Raw genomic sequence first — 16,558 nt, forward strand, 5'->3', positions numbered from 1 at the left:
CTCTCTCTCTCTCTCTCTCTCTCTCTCTCTCTCTCTCTCTCTCTCTCTCTCTCTCTCTCTCTCTCTCTCTCTCTCTCTCTCTCTCCCTCTCACGCATGGATGGGTGATTAAATATAAATCTCTAACAGGTATATCAGAGGTATATAAATACTTAACAGTTGATGGACCAGCCTGACAACAAATAAGCTTTGAAAGGATATGCATCAATTCATGCGTATGGGGCTACACCCTTGTTGACTGGGCTATAAATACCCTGCGGGTGTATTCCCGCTGATTGTTCTGACATCCACTGTTTGATGCGCTCTCATTGAATAGGAGGAGATCAAGCCAGCGGAGAAAGGCTGTATCTGTTTCCTCTTCGGTCTGCTCCACCCAACAATGGCATCAGGCCATATGCAGCTGTGTCTCCTCCAGCCAACAAAAACATTGTTGTCCTAACAACAAGATTGATATGCGTCCGCACAATATCGTTTGTCTGCATGGTTGCTTCAATAAAACAAAATAAAAAGCTACCTTTTCACAGTTATCGTTTTTAGTCACTTCAATAGTGTAGCGAGCAGCGCGGAAAGGATGAGACGGGAGCCCAGGTTCAAGCAGTTACTCAGTGCCCCATACACGCCATTCTCGGTGACAGTGGCGGCAACGATACGCACAACATGTTAACATTCAACAACACACAACCAATTAACACCCCAAACCCATTAACCCCACTTAACCTAACAATTACAATAGGACGACAACGCCCCTTTGGTCAACAGGTAACACGGATACCCAGAATCCCCTGCGCGACCCCGTAGGAGTTGCCACACAGCCCCCAACTTAGGGGTCAGACGTCCCTACGACCCCAACACCCATCACACAGTCGTAAATGTTCCGGTGGCCATTGTTCTGCCAATTTCTGCTACCCATCAAATTTTTGGAAAATTCCCGATCCTGCGTGCGCATCCATTCATTTCTGCTCCCCTTTTGGCTGATTGTGAGTATTTTCTTTAAACATGTTTTTAACTGCGCGATTTACTTACAAATATGTTTAACATTGCGCCTTTTGACCTGTAGGCATGTAAATATGTGCATGTACACACTGGCTATGCTGCTGAATGTAGAAATAAGATGATAGGCCTGTGTTATCTTTACGGGACTGGGAGCAGAGAACGTTTTCGTCGTCGGTGGGGAAGGGGGCGACGACATCTTATCATGTTTTAGCAAGATATCTTGTTGCATCAATTCTAAATACTTGTGTTTGTAGAGCTACGGAGGAAAGGTGGAACGAATCGTTTGGGGAGCATATTTTGATTCTTGTTTATGACGTCTTTATTGAAGACTTCAGGGGTACAGTGTGTGGATGGAATTATTAACTTAGTTTACACAGAATGATTAGAGTTGCCACAGTTTAAAAGATTATACAATCCATTGTTTCTAGGAAATGCAGAGGACTACTGTGTGGTGTGCTCCTTTGCTGAAAAAATGCAGTTATACGGAAGACTAACATAAAATATGTGCTTTGTATTTTTAATTGACAAAAGTGTGACAAAATGAGTGTGCATATTACCATACAATGTATCTCATTGTAAATTGTAATGCTCTTTTAAAAAAAATGTAGTGTGCCCAATTTGGCCGTGATTTGAGATTTGAGATCTTTGGTTGTTCTTATTATTGGATCTTTTGAATAATTATTATCTATTGCATAATATCAACCCATACATACAGACTCCCATTCACAAATATATACAAGGTTTAACAATACTTTGCTACACTTTCTTTTTGAAGTTATTTATTTAGTTTAATTGATTATTGATGTTTTTTCTTTGAGTGCTTTTTCTTTGCATTACGTACATTGCACATACTGTACCCCTGAATTCTTCAATAAATACATTATAAAACAGAATCAACAATGTACATGGGGTGAGTAGTGGTGTAAAATAACGTGATTCTGCAGTAGGAGCATTATTTGATAGTACCCCTGAAATCTTCAACAAAGACGTTATAAACAAGCATCAAAATATGCTCCCCCTATTCTTACAGTGTGCATAGAAACACGGGACGATTGAAACGTGAAGGCTCCAGCTGCAGGCTTGGGCGTTTCCGTCATGACACAAGAACGCCCTTTAGGAGTTCCTGGTAGCGTTTCATCGACCAATCACGACAGTGTTACCCCTTATATTTTATTTGACAAAGACAATAGACATGATAGCGTTACGTTTAAAATTAAAGATATTGTGTTTTCCTCAGAAATTGAGCCACGGTCTCCAGTGGGTTAGGCAGAGTGTACACCACTGCACCACTGAGGTGATGACAATACACAAAAATCAATCATCAATAAAGAGGACATTACATTGAAATGTATGTGTGTGTTTCTATTATTTCCCTTATGTTTTTTTTCATGACGACCAATAAAAAACGACACTGTTACCCCTTATATTTTATTTGACAAAAACAACAGTGTTACCCTTTGTTTTTTTCATGACGACCAATAAAAAACGACAATGTTACCCCTTGTGTTTTTTTTCATGATGGCCAAAGAAAAACAACGGTGTTACCCCCTATGTCCTATTTGATAAATATCAACAGTGTTACCCCTTATGATTTTTTTCATGACGACCAATAAAAAACAACAGAGTTACCCCTTATGATTTTTTTTCTTGACGACCAATACAAAACCACAGTGTTACCCCTTATGTTTTTTTTCATGACGACCAATAAATAACGACAGTGTTTCCCCTTGTGGTTTTTTTCATGACGACCAAAGGAAAACAACATTGTTACCCCCTATGTTTTTTTTCATAAAGACCAATAAAAAACAACAGTGTTACCCCTTATGTTTTTTTTCATGACGACCAATAAAAAACAACAGAGTTACCCCTTATGTTTTTTTTTCTTGACGACCAATAAAAAACAACAGTGTTACCCCTTATGTTTTTTTTCATGATGACCAATAAAAAACAACAGTGTTACCCTTATGTTTTTTTTCATGATGACCAATGAATAACGACAGTGCTACCCCTTGTGTTTTTTTTCATGACGACCAAAGAAAAACAACGGTGTTACCCCCTATGTCTTATTTGATAAATATCGACAGTGTTACCCCTTATGTTTTTTTTCATGACGACCAATAAAAAACAACAGAGTTACCCCTTATGATTTTTTTCATGACGACCAATAAAAAACAACAGAGTTACCCCTTATGATTTTTTTTATTGACGACCAATAAAAAACAACAGTGTTACCCCTTATGTTTTTTTTCATGATGACCAATAAAAAACAACAGTGTTACCCCTTATGTTTTTTTTCATGACGACCAATAAATAACGACAGTGTTTCCCCTTGTGTTTTTTTTCATGACGACCAAAGAAAAACAACATTGTTACCCCCTATGTTTTTTTTCATAAAGACCAATGAAAAACAACAGTGTTACCCCTTATGTTTTTTTTCATGATGACCAATAAAAAACAACAGAGTTACCCCTTATGTTTTTTTTTCTTTGACGACCAATAAAAAACAACAGTGTTACCCCTTATGTTTTTTTTCATGATGACCAATAAAAAACAACAGTGTTACCCCTTATGTTTTTTTTCATGACGACCAATAAATAACGACAGTGTTTCCCCTTGTGTTTTTTTTCATGACGACCAAAGAAAAACAACATTGTTACCCCCTATGTTTTTTTTCATAAAGACCAATAAAAAACAACAGTGTTACCCCTTATGTTTTTTTTCATGACGACCAATAAAAAACAACAGAGTTACCCCTTATGTTTTTTTTTCTTTGACGACCAATAAAAAACAACAGTGTTACCCCTTATGTTTTTTTTTCATGATGACCAATAAAAAACAACAGTGTTACCCCTTATGTTTTTTTTCATGACGACCAATAAATAACGACAGTGCTACCCCTTGTGTTTTTTTTCATGACGACCAAAGAAAAACAACAGTGTTACCCCCTATGTTTTTTTTCATGATAACCAAAGAAAAACAACAGTGTTACCCCCTATGTTTTTTTTCATAAAGACCAATAAAAAACAACAGTGTTACCCCTTATGTTTTTTTTCATGACGACCAAAGGGGTAAAACAACGATGTTACCCCCTTTGTCTTATTTGATAAATATCGACAGTGTTACCCCTTATGGTTTTTTTCATGACGACCAATAAAAAACAACAGAGTTACCCCTTAAGATTTTTTTTCTTGACGACCAATAAAAAACAACAGTGTTACCCCATATGTTTTTTTTCATGATGACCAATAAAAAACAACAGTGTTACCCCTTATGTTTTTTTTCATGACGACCAATAAATAACGACAGTGTTTCCCCTTGTGGTTTTTTTCATGACGACCAAAGAAAAACAACATTGGTACCCCCTATGTTTTTTTTCATAAAGACCAATAAAAAACAACAGTGTTACCCCTTATGTTTTTTTTCATGACGACCAATAAAAAACAACAGAGTTACCCCTTATGTTTTTTTTTCTTGACGACCAATAAAAAACAACAGTGTTACCCCCTATGTTTTTTTTCATGATGACCAATAAAAAACAACAGTGTTACCCCTTATGTTTTTTTTCATGACGACCAATAAATAACGACAGTGCTACCCCTTGTGTTTTTTTTCATGACGACCAAAGAAAAACAACAGTGTTACCCCCTATGTTTTTTTTCATAAAGACCAATAAAAACAACAGTGTTACCCCTTATGTTTTTTTTCTTGACGACCAATAAAAAAAGACATATTTTATTTGACAAAGACAACACTGTTACCCCTTATGTTTTTTTTCATGACGACCAATAAAAAACAACAGTGTTACCCCTTATGGTTTTTTTCATGACGACCAATAAAAAACAACAGTGTTACCCCTTATGGTTTTTTTCATGACGACCAATAAAAAACAACAGTGTTACCCCTTTTGTTTTTTTTCATGACGACCAAAGAAAAACAACAGTGTTAGCCCCTATGTTTTATTTGATGAATATCGACAGTGCTACCCCTTATGTTTATTTCATGACGGCCGATAAAAAACGACAGTTACCCCTCATGTTTTTTCCATGTTGACCAATAAAAAAAGACAGTGGTACCCCTGTCAACATTTTTACAGGGATCCGAACCTGAGCAGTTTAGAGTACTAACCTCCGCACCATCAAGACGCACATTACAGACATCACAATGGTTATATTTGACTTTATAATTCCCATTAAATAGAGATAAGAGTCTTCCAACAGAGGACATCAACCGGACTTGAACCCCGGTCTCCAGGGGGTTAGCTCACAGCTCTCTCCACTTCCCACTCTGAATTATAATTTAAATATGTCTGTGGTTATACATGACATGAGTGCAATAGACATGATAGCATTACGTTTAAAATTAAAGATATTGTGTTTTCCACAGAAATCGTTCGCCAGTGGGTTAGGCAGAGTACAATCCACTGCACCACTGAGGCGATGACAATGCACAATAATCAATCGTCAATAAAGAGGATAAACATGACGTTAAAATGTATGTGTGTATTTCTATTATTTCCCTTATGTTTTTTTTCATGACGACCAATAAGAAACGACAGTGTTACCCCTTATATTTTATTTGACAAAGAAAACAGTGTTACACCTTATGTTTTTCTTCTTGACGACTAATAAAAAACAACAGTGTTACCCCTTGTGTTTTTTTTCATGACGACCAAAGAAAAACAACAGTGTTACCCCCTATGTTTTATTTGATGAATATCGACAGTGTTACCCCTTGTGGTTTTTTTCATGATAACCAAAGAAAAACAACAGTGTTACCCCCTATGTTTTATTTCATGACGACCAAAGAAAAACAACAGTGTTACCCCCTATGTTTTATTTGATGAATATCGACAGTGTTACCCCCTATGTTTTTTTTCATAAAGACCAATAAAAAACAACAGTGTTACCCCTTATGTTTTTTTTCATCACGACCAATAAAAAAAGACATATTTTATTTGACAAAGACAACACTGTTACCCCTCATGTTTTTTTTCATGACGACCAATAAAAAACAACAGTGTTACCCCTTATGTTTTTTTTCATGACGACCAAAGAAAAACAACAGTGTTACCCCCTATGTTTTATTTGATGAATATCGACAGTGTTACCCCTTATGTTTTTCTTCATGACGACCAATAAAAAACAACAGTTACCCCTGATGTTTTTTTTTCTTGACGACCAATAAAAAACGACAGTGTTACCCCTTATGTTTTTTTTCACGACGACCAATAAAAAACAACAGTGTTACCCCTTATGTTTTTTTTTTTGACAACCAATAAAAAAAGACATATTTTATTTGACAAAGACAACACTGTTACCCCTTATGTTTTTTTTCATGACGACCAATAAAAAACAACTGTGTTACCCCTTTTGTTTTTTTTCATGACGACCAAAGAAAAACAACAGTGTTAGCCCCTATGTCTTATTTGATGAATATCGACAGTGTTACCCCTTATGTTTATTTCATGACGGCCGATAAAAAATGACAGTGGTACCCCTATCAACGTTTCTACAGGGAACCGAACCAGAGCTGTTTAGAGTACTATGCTCCGAACTTATCAATGCACCATCAAGACACACATTACAGACAACACAATGGTTATATTTGACTTCATAATTTGCATTAAATAGAGATATGAGTCTTCCAACAGAGGACATCAACCGGACTTGAACCCCGGTCTCCAGGGGGTTAGCTCACAGCTCACTCCACTTCCCACTGAGAATTATAAATTAAATATGTCTGTGGTTATATATGACATGAGTGCAATAGACATGATAGCATTATGTTTCAAATTAAAGATATTGTGTTTTCCACAGAAATTGAGCCCCGTCGCCAGTGGGTTAGGCAGAGTACACTCCACTGCACCACTGAGGCGATGACAATGCACAATAATCAATAAAGAGGATAAACATGACATTAAAATGTATGTGTGTATTTATATTATTTCCCTTATGTTTTTTTTCATGACGACCAATAAAAAATGACAGTGTTACCCCATATATTTTATTTGACAAAGACAACAGTGTTACCCCTTATGTTTTTCTTCATGACGACCAATAAAAATCAACAGTGTTACCCCTTGTGTTTTTTTTCATGACGACCAATCAAAAACCACAGTGTTACCCCTTATGGTTTTTTCATCACAACCAAAGAAAAATGACAGTGTCAACCCTCATGTTTCATTTGAGAAAAACGACAGTGTTACCCCTCATGTTTCATTTGATTAAAACGACAGTGTTACCCCTTGTGTTTTTTTTCATGACGACCAAAGAAAAACAACAGTGTTACCCCCTATGTTTTATTTGATATATATCGACAGTGTTACCCTTTTTGTTTTTTTCATGACGACCAATAAAAAACAACAGTGTCATAGATCGCTAGCAGAGAGTTGTAAGCACTTTCCATCCTTTTCAGTGGTGGAATTGGACACCCCAAGCAATGTTATACTTAAAAGGAGCAAGTAAGTTACATATTAATTTAGTCTTTCGGCCTCTAGCATATAAACAAAATGAAGCAACTGTCCCATATTTCTAACTGCATTTGAAGTAGACATTGAGACACAAAAAATGGACGCTATAGGACAGTGATCATGATTTGTCTCAATATCTACGTAACGTCATTTTTGAAAAAGAAGTTTAACTGAAATGTGTTTAAATCGACCCGGCTCTCCCCGTGGTGTAAAATAACGTGTTTCTGCAGTGGGAGCATTATTTGATAGAGGCGATTGGTCTACAAATCAAATACGCTTGTGACGTAAGGTAGCATTTTCTGATAGGGAGGCATGATTTGATAGACTCTGCTATGGGGTCGCACTACGGTAGCAATATCTGACAAGGGAGCAGAAATTGGCAGAACACCGGCGAGGCCACCGCCGACGCCCCTGCCATTGGCTGCAAGTTGCGGCGTGCACTCCCTGACACCCGTCCCCCGCAGCGGGCGGAATAGGCCCTCCTCTGAACCACGGGTCAGCTGCAGCCCTCGGGGTGTGGTCGGGAACCACCGCCATCGGGGCCCCCACCAGTTTTCTGCGGTAAAGGGGCGCTGGAGCGCCGTTCGGGGACCCCATCCTCCGTTGCCCTCCGCCGTCTGGCCCGTCGACGGCCATGCCGCCGGCTGGGATGGACCCGCAGTCCTTGACCCGCCGACACTGCTCCGCCTCGGGGTCCGGTGGCCTGGGTTTCCGGACCCGGTCCTGCCCAGACTGGAACGCTACTGACATTGTGCCACGGGAAAGGGGTGCCCCAACCGCGTCCACCCGGGCACCACAGCGATGGAAGCAGTGCTTGGCCGGACCAGATTGGTCCTGGCAATCATTCTCCGTGGACGGCTGCAGGCTGGGTTGGTCGGAAAACCCAGCCTGCCTGTTCCGCCACGTCGAGAGCCACATCGAGGGTCGGGGGCATGGTGAGGCGGACGTGCAGCTCCAGCCGCGGGGGCGGGGGGGGCAAGTCCCTGAAGGAAGGCATGCAGGGTTAGTTCATCCTAGCAGGGAAGTTTGGGTAGCCATGCCGGGCGTACAACTTATGTCCGCTGCGTAGGCCCCCAAGCGTTTCCTCTCCTGGCGGCGGCGGCTGGTTAGTAGCTCCCGCCCGGCTGTGGTTGACGACCGCCCGCTGCCCGAAACGCCTCTCCAACGCCCGGGTCAGGGCAAGGGGATCCCGTTGGTCCTCTGGGGCCAGGTCCACGACCGCCTCCCCGGCACCCCGGCCATTGTGCCACTCAGCGAGCCGGAACTGGGCCAGGTACGGCTCCGGCTGCGTTGCCCCGGAGAACACTTGCCACCAGGGGGCGGTAGGTAACTGCCTGTTCTCCGTCCGGGGGGGCGCTTTGCTACCACAACGCAGGGTGCGTCGGCGTCGGTTGGGGCTTCCATGGGCTCGACCGTCAATCCTAATCCTTTATCCGCGTGCGCAGGCCAATCCCACTTCTGAAACGACAAGGGGGATAGGGACAAGGAGGTGGTGGGAGTAGGAGCCCATGGAGCCCACTCCATGGGCAAGGCCAAGAACAAACTCTGGCTGTTTGGCAAGAAACCAAAGGCTCCGTCCCTGTAGGACTTCAGCCATGAGTTGGGGAACGGAGCTCTGGGACCAGTTTGAGAATCTGGACAAGCACACCCAGTAGGGGATCGACTTCCTAGAGCGATATGCAAAGATTGTCAAGGAGAGGCTGGAGATCGAGCAGAACTATGCAAAGCAGCTACGGAATATAGTAAAGAATTACTGTCCAAAGCGGTGTAAAGATGAAGAGCCAAGGTTCACGTCATGCACGTCGTTCTACGTCATCCTGAACGAGCTCAACGACAATGCTGGCCAACGGGAGGTTGTTGCCGAGGAGATGGGCCACAAGGTGTACGGGGAGCTGATGAGACGGGAGCCCAGTTTCAAGCAGTTATGCAGTTCCGTGGCCCATACACCTTACCATTCAACAACACACAACCAATTAACACCCCAAACCCATTAACCTAACAATTACAATAGGACGACAAAGCCCCTTTGGTCAACAGGTAACACGGATACGCAGAATCCCCTGCGCGACCCCGTAGGAGTCGCCACAATAGTTTAAATATAATAAAAGTAAAATAAATTCATCTGAACAGTATTTCTCATTAACACTTTATTACACTTTATTATAACTCGACCAAAACAAGCTACTTCAATGCTGGTGTTTATATAAAGAAATATATTTTGCACTAGACTAGTAGGCTAGGCTATTGGTTATCATAAGAAAAAAAAAAGTGTTTTCAGTTTGGGACGGGGTCATTCAATCGTTCATTGTGTGTGACCACTACGTAAAGTAAACCAAGGACCCCTCCCACACTACAAAGCCATTGGCTCAATCTTACACCTGACCCTCCCCTTTGACCACTTCTGATTGGGCAATACGCATTACGTCATTTTCCTCCACAAGGGCGTTGAATTACGTCGCTGTTAAATCATTTGACTCTGGGCTAAACTAGTTGAGTAATATTTAGGGCGGTCGGTCGGGATTTCTTTTTCAGGGTATCTACTGACTGTAATCTCACAGTTTACTGCTAAAAAACTTTGTCTTAATGTATGCAATGCATTTCTGTATTGGAATTCGTATACACCGAAAGGATGCATTAAACATAATTGTATTAAACCGTTATTAAACTATACTCATTCAAATCAAATGTCATAACATAGGCCTGCAAAAATTGTGACATGATTGCCATCTTCGACACGTTTCCAGGAAGATATTTGTATTCCAATGTGGCTCAAATGTATAAGACTACAGGTATAATGATTATAAAAACAGTGTTTAAATGATAAAAAGGCGTCATTCGATTGTCATCTTTGGAACTCCAACACACGATATAAGTAATTAATAACTCCATTGGACCATATCATTGTTATATATTGTATGAACGCTTTTGACATATTTCACATGGCTTTCCTTTTGTGACCTTCCCCTTTTCCACTCTTTCTGTGACTGATATCCTACTTTTGAATTGCAGCGCGGCGTGTCGTTAAACAAATAATTATACGGTGCTGCCTGTACGGCGAAAGGCGCCGCTCTCCAGCACTATGACCAAGTAGCAGCGGCAAAAGTGTATCATATCTAACTTTTAACTTTGTTGGCGTAAAACCCGCTGTGTCGCCATGGCTTTCCCGTCATCATGGCAAACAGAAGAAGAGTCCCCCGGGACAGACACGGGATGATTTCCTAGCCAGTCGCTAAATTTAGGAAAAGTGCGTTTTTGGGTGTAACTTTGCCCGTACACCGGTAGTTGAAACGCACCCACGTCGGGGCCTCGGGAAAGGATGTCTCATGGCAGAAGGATCGGTCAGCTCTGGGAGTACGGGTCCAACCCTCCAACGCAGGGACCCTCAACTCAACACCAGCAGTTCCACGACGATGAATCGGCGTATGGCGGACTACTCTGGAAGTGACTGAATGGTTGGACGTGCACGGTTGTACTGAGACAGTGAGTTTTGGAGCGTAAAGGCCACCCTTGTGTCTCTTGCTCTCTCCGGTTCTGCTACAGGCGAGCCGTTCAAACTGCGACCACACCCTCCGCGCTTCCTGGTGCCGCGCTCCTTGCAGCGGGAGCGGCGCGTTGCAACGCTACTGCGACTTTCGCTTTTTTTGTGGGGGGATCTCCGTTTCGTTTTTATTTTGGAGTGAGTGACTTAGCCCCGTGTGCTGCAATATTAGACTTGTACACGCACACACCCCGTGGCTTGCAGAGCAGCAGGTTATGGATCGCCGGACCCACTGCTACCTACACAGGATATGCGGGTGTGCACACTCCTCTCTCTGGAGTTGAGATGAAGAAGGCGTATGGTGGACAATGCCAGTGGAAATAAGACTACCCGACGCGCTACTTTCTGATACTGGATTGCATATGAAAAAGAAAAGATTGAAAGTCGTCGGAGTCGTGGTGTCGTGTCTCCGGACGTTTTGCTCCTAGTGGATTTACTTGTGTGGGACTCATGGGATGATGATGTCCAGCGGTCCAGCGGTGAAGAGAAACCCGGGCCCGGGTGGCACCCGGTTCATAACAAGCATGACTCTGTTTCTCAGTCCACTTGGGCCGATCAAACTCAATGGGGATAACTTGGATAAGTACTCGGTGCTGTTGCGTCCTACTTGCTCCCATGCAAGTAGACATACAATAGTTGTCTTGATAACGGAATTGTAGGAAACAAAGCAACACAAACAGAGAAGCTGAGACAGAGTCATCTATTGGGAATGTATCCCAATCAAAAACGGTAATGAGATATTGAGGCTTCTGTTTCTCGCCTGCACTTTGCCTTGTATTTAGAAGGCGCTTGAGGAGCACTGATATCTGATCAGTTACAACCTGTGAATTGTATTATTTCACAAACACCTGGGACAACAGATCGTTTTTTGTTTTGTTTTATTTCCAGGGCATTTCATTTGTAAACCAAATAGTTTGTCACACTGATTGTATAATTGAAGGGATTCTATTTTTTGATTCTTGTATTGTTAAACTTCTAGTGACTAAAGAGCATAACAGTTATGTGACGGGGATATGGGTCATCGTAGAGTTGGTCATATAGCTTGTTCTATTTTAATATTTCAAATTTAGCGAGAAATTTACTCAATTACAATGGGCTCTCACTAGATGTTTACATTAAGAATGCATGACCTGTTTGTTGATACATAACACAAGGTTGCTTACCTAGACTCTGAAGGATATCAAAGAAGACAAGTTTGGCCAGTTTTATATTTAATTTCTTTAAACCTGTTGCATTTCCTCATCTTTTAGAAAAAAGTCAAAAATAACGCAGTGTGCAGCGAAAGCAACTTCAAAGTAAGCCGCAACCCCTCCCCTGCTAGTGCAGTGTTCATCCCCACCTACCCACCCCCTCCTCCCCCTTCCTCCCCCCCCTTTCTATTATGGCTAGTGGTGGCTCGGGCAAGTCAGCCAGCGACGGGTCCACCAGTGCACCGAGCGGCAGCCTGCAGCAGAGGAAGAGGCTCTCCTCGGTCTGTGACATCTGTAAGGGCAAGATGCAGCTGGTGGCGGACCTCCTGCTGCTCTCCAGCGAGACGCGGCCGGTCATGAGCTCGGAGGGCGTGGCCGTGGCGGAGACCTTCGAGCAGTGTCGCGACACGGTGATCGCCCGCACCAAGGAGCTGTCCATCCTCACCCACGACATCCAGAGCCAGCTCAACATGGGCCGCTTCACCGAGGTGGGCGACCGGCTGCTGGAGATGGGCGACCTGGTGGTGTCGCTCACCGAGTGCTCGGCGCACGCCGCCTACCTGGCGGCGGTGGAGACGCCGGGCTCCCAGCCCTGCCAGCCGGGCCTGGTGGACCGCTACAAGGTGACCCGCTGCCGCCACGAGGTGGAGCAGAGCTGCGGCGTGCTGCGGGTCACGCCGCTGCCCGACCTCTCGCCGCAGCTCCTACTGGAGCTGTCGCAGAACATGTCGGCCAACCTCAAGACTCTCACGGACTCCTCGTCGCTGGCCAGCGAGCGCTCGCGCGACCGCTTCGCCAAGGAGCAGTTCAAGCTCGGCGTGAAGAGCATGAGCACCAGCGGCACGGCGTTCCTGGCGTGCGTGCGTGAGGTGAAGAACCAGCCCAGTGAGCTGACGCGCAGCCGCTGCGTGCTGTTCAGCGCCGCCCTGGTGCAGGCGGTCAACGCGCTGGTGGGCTTCGCCACGGAGCCCCAGTTCCTGGGCCGGGCGGCCAGCATCTCCGGCGAGGGCAAGGGGGTGCAGACGGCGGTGCTGGGGGGCGCCATGAGCGTGGTGTCGGCCTGCGTCCTCCTGACTCAGGGGCTGCGCGACGTGGCCCAGCATCCCGAGAGCAGCTCCAAGATGGCCGACTACCGGGAGCGGCTGCGGAACTCTGCGTGCGCCGTGTCGGACGGCTGCACGCTGCTCTCCCAGGCGCTCCGGGAGCGGTCGTCGCCCCGGACGCTGCCGCCCGTCAACTCCCATTCTGTGAATTAGTTTAGAGAGAGAGAGAGAGAAAGAGAGAGCGCCCGAATTATAACCCACCTCGCCGCCCTCCCTACGACGGCGATACCAAAGAGACTTGCTTGGTTCGGCCCTCGATTCGGCAGGTTTTAGAGGAGGCAGTCGAGGAAGGCAGACCAAGGGTCCGCTTTCGGACGTATCGGAACATTCAACCGTGGTTTAACCGTTGTTTTCTAAGAGCACACATATACAGTTTGCAAAGGTGTTGCGTCGCGCTGGATGTGACCAAAAAAAGCCTTCCTAAGAAAATAAAGATAACTGACCCTGTGGTCATCGGCAGCCTGATCCACGCTCCTTGGGGCCTCTTTCGCTATGAAGACGCCGGCTAATGTCTCGAAACCTAAAACGTTTACCTCAGTTTTCAGATCTGATGAAAACAACAGCGTCGATGGGATGGATGGAGCCTTGATGTGTACACCCATGGTTGGGTGGCCTGCCTGTACGAGTACTCATACGTACGTTTGCAAGTTGGGAAGATTGTGTAACTGATTGGGTTTCTTTTCCGACGAGTGTGAATTTTCAAAGGGTGGTAGCTGCTGTGAGTGTGTGCCATAGGTTTTACACTATTTACCGGACTTACAATAGTATTTTAACGTGTCTCTTTTGATCATGCATGTAAAGGAGTATTTATTTCAACTATTAAAATGATGTTTCAGATAATAACGTTTGTCAAGAGTAGTGTCTTAGTGTCCAAGGATTATTTATGTTGGTATACTGTGTTGTCAAAGTAAATTCCCTTTATCCTTTTAAAACTATTGAATTATTTTGCTACAGGATAGTGGAGTGACTGGGCATGTGACACCTTTGACTTCCAGCCAAAAGGTTCTTGTCTTGGTAGTATTAGGATCCATTCCCAAAGTCCACATTGAGCATAATGCCTAACCCAGTACAAATATACGAAAACTGTCCAAATAGTCAAATTTATTTTCTTGCAGAATGTGTGGGGCTATTTGCAGCATTGTTAAACCGGTGACACAAGTCACTCGACCGTGAACAGGGCTAAATAAAAAATCCTGTTCCTCCTGTTATCGGTTCAACATAACGCCCCACCAATATGATTCACTTGGTGTTAATATATATATAGTCTCATTCAAAATGTTATTAGCACTGTATCCTTTAAATTTGACCTACCACTGCTACAGATCAATTGTTACACTTGACTGTTGGTCTCAGGTCTTTTGTGTTTCTATTTTAACGAAAATTATAGTCAAAACGTGTCACTGAGTAAGTAACAGCAGTCTCTTGTTGCCTCTGCCCTCAAGCTCTAACCGTGAAGTGAAGAAGCTCATCACTTCCTTCCTACGTGGGTGAAGTTTTCAATCAGTGGGATAGGTAACCTAAAAAAATAAATAATATGATTCAGAGGGTGTTACAAACTGTCAACTATCGGAGAGAGATACGACCACACGTTGTACCCTGGTCAGTCTACACACCACCCCGGTCTTCTCTTGTGTACTGCCCTCAACTAACACATTCCTGGCAGGCCCCTGGCAGATAACATGGGCATGGTGGAACGTTCGAAGGCTGCTATCTTCGGCTCCGCAGAGTAACCCACGTTGAACGGAGACACCGCTTCGCCCTGCTTGTCCTGGCCCGGGGCTTCTCCTCAAGCGCCTGTAAGCCCGAGGTCTTGACAGAACCGGCTGCCCCCAAATCCTGCTTTAATGAAAGTTTATTGTGTTGAGAAGTCCTGCACACCGCTGCATTACGACGGGAGTTTATTCCAATCCAACACGAAGATAGCACGTCAGACTGTTCTACGATTCAAGGTGCGTTTCTTTGTGAGGAAAGGAGATAATGCCATTCAAATGATGATTAAGGAAACTGCTATCCCACACTTTATTGTGAAGGCTTTCCCTTGACCTTTAGCAGATAAATAGCCACTGTATAAACCCGAGCACAATGAATATAAATGACTCTGACCACTTTACTGGAATCTCTATAACTTATGCAAAGTCAGAGGTTGAGCAACGGGAACACGAGGGCATTAATAAATAACTACTACACAAATACTACTGTTAAAAAGGGGACAAACTGCTCACACACACGCTCTATAATAAAAAAAATGTGAATTGGAGTTAAAGGGAACTGATAAATGTTAGAGTGTTGCTGGATGGAGCATGGTTTGACCGTGGGCCACAGGTCATCCAGCCTGTGAGACCATGACGACCATCCAAATGCGCTTCTCTTGACCTTGCATTCTTCTTCCTTCCCGCAAATGCCCGTCAAAGCCACAACTATTAGCCCACAACAGGAAATCCACAGACCCTCCTGCTATCATGAGCCATTTCCTCCCGCAGCGCCAAACGGCAGGATCCAAGCAAGGTGTAGCCCGTTTCCTACTGGGGTATTGGGAGGCGTTTGCCTATCCCGCCCAATATTTGAACTCTTTACCTTCGGAAGAGAAGCGGTGACGACGTGGCTTCCTGACTTGTTGACTGAGGGCAGGATGCTCTCCGCCGGAGGTCACGCTGACAAAACGGACAGGCCAAACTCTGACACACACACACACACACACACACACACACACACACACACACACACACATGACGGCCGACGGCCAGTAGCTATAACACCCCAGGGAGCAATTGTATTTCTAGTGCCGACAGATATCCATCTTGGCTTAGTGAGGGTAAATCGGCGCATCTGTGTTTCAGATAACTTTTCAAATGTTCGTTTATTTAAGGAAAATACTATTTGGAACTGGGATTATTGTAATAGATCGGCAGGGTGGGATAGTGTTTACTGAGGCTGACTCCCAGTGGAAATGTACTGGGTTCAATACCCTGACTACAGCCCAACTGTTTAGGCATCCTATAGCAGTAGGCCTCAGCCCCTAACTGCCATTAGCCTGGAGGCCTTCCTGATCACGTGACCTCACATTCTGTTTCGCTACAAGGATCAGTCTTGACATCTACCCACCCACATCGATTTCCAGAAATTAGGGTGGTTAACATTAGCAAAGTATACAAAGCCAACTATGCAATTATTGCGGAAATAGGCAACTGTGAAGCAATAACAAGATATGCATACTTACTAAAAATATTGTGCACGCTGACATTGCAATATGTTGTGCTGTTTTCCGC

At 44.0% G+C, this 16,558-nt stretch overlaps 1 protein-coding gene across 1 annotated transcript; it reads left to right on the forward strand.

The window, feature by feature from the left end:
- The first annotated feature begins 10,475 nt into the window (after positions 1-10,475).
- On the forward strand, positions 10,476-15,212 carry tlnrd1 (talin rod domain containing 1). Its single transcript, XM_060071107.1, has one exon. The coding sequence runs from the start codon at positions 12,381-12,383 to the stop codon at positions 13,443-13,445; it is 1,065 nt and encodes a 354-aa protein (XP_059927090.1). The 5' UTR covers positions 10,476-12,380; the 3' UTR covers positions 13,446-15,212.
- Positions 15,213-16,558: the final 1,346 nt, after the last annotated feature.

Source organism: Gadus macrocephalus, chromosome 14 (genome assembly GCF_031168955.1).
Source record: "Gadus macrocephalus chromosome 14, ASM3116895v1".
Taxonomy (NCBI): Eukaryota; Metazoa; Chordata; class Actinopteri; order Gadiformes; family Gadidae; genus Gadus; species Gadus macrocephalus.

Bases quoted from the DNA above. Each gene is read 5' to 3' on its own strand.
- tlnrd1 (XM_060071107.1), top strand. From the start codon at position 12,381: ATGGCTAGTGGTGGCTCGGGCAAGTCAGCCAGCGACGGGTCCACCAGT.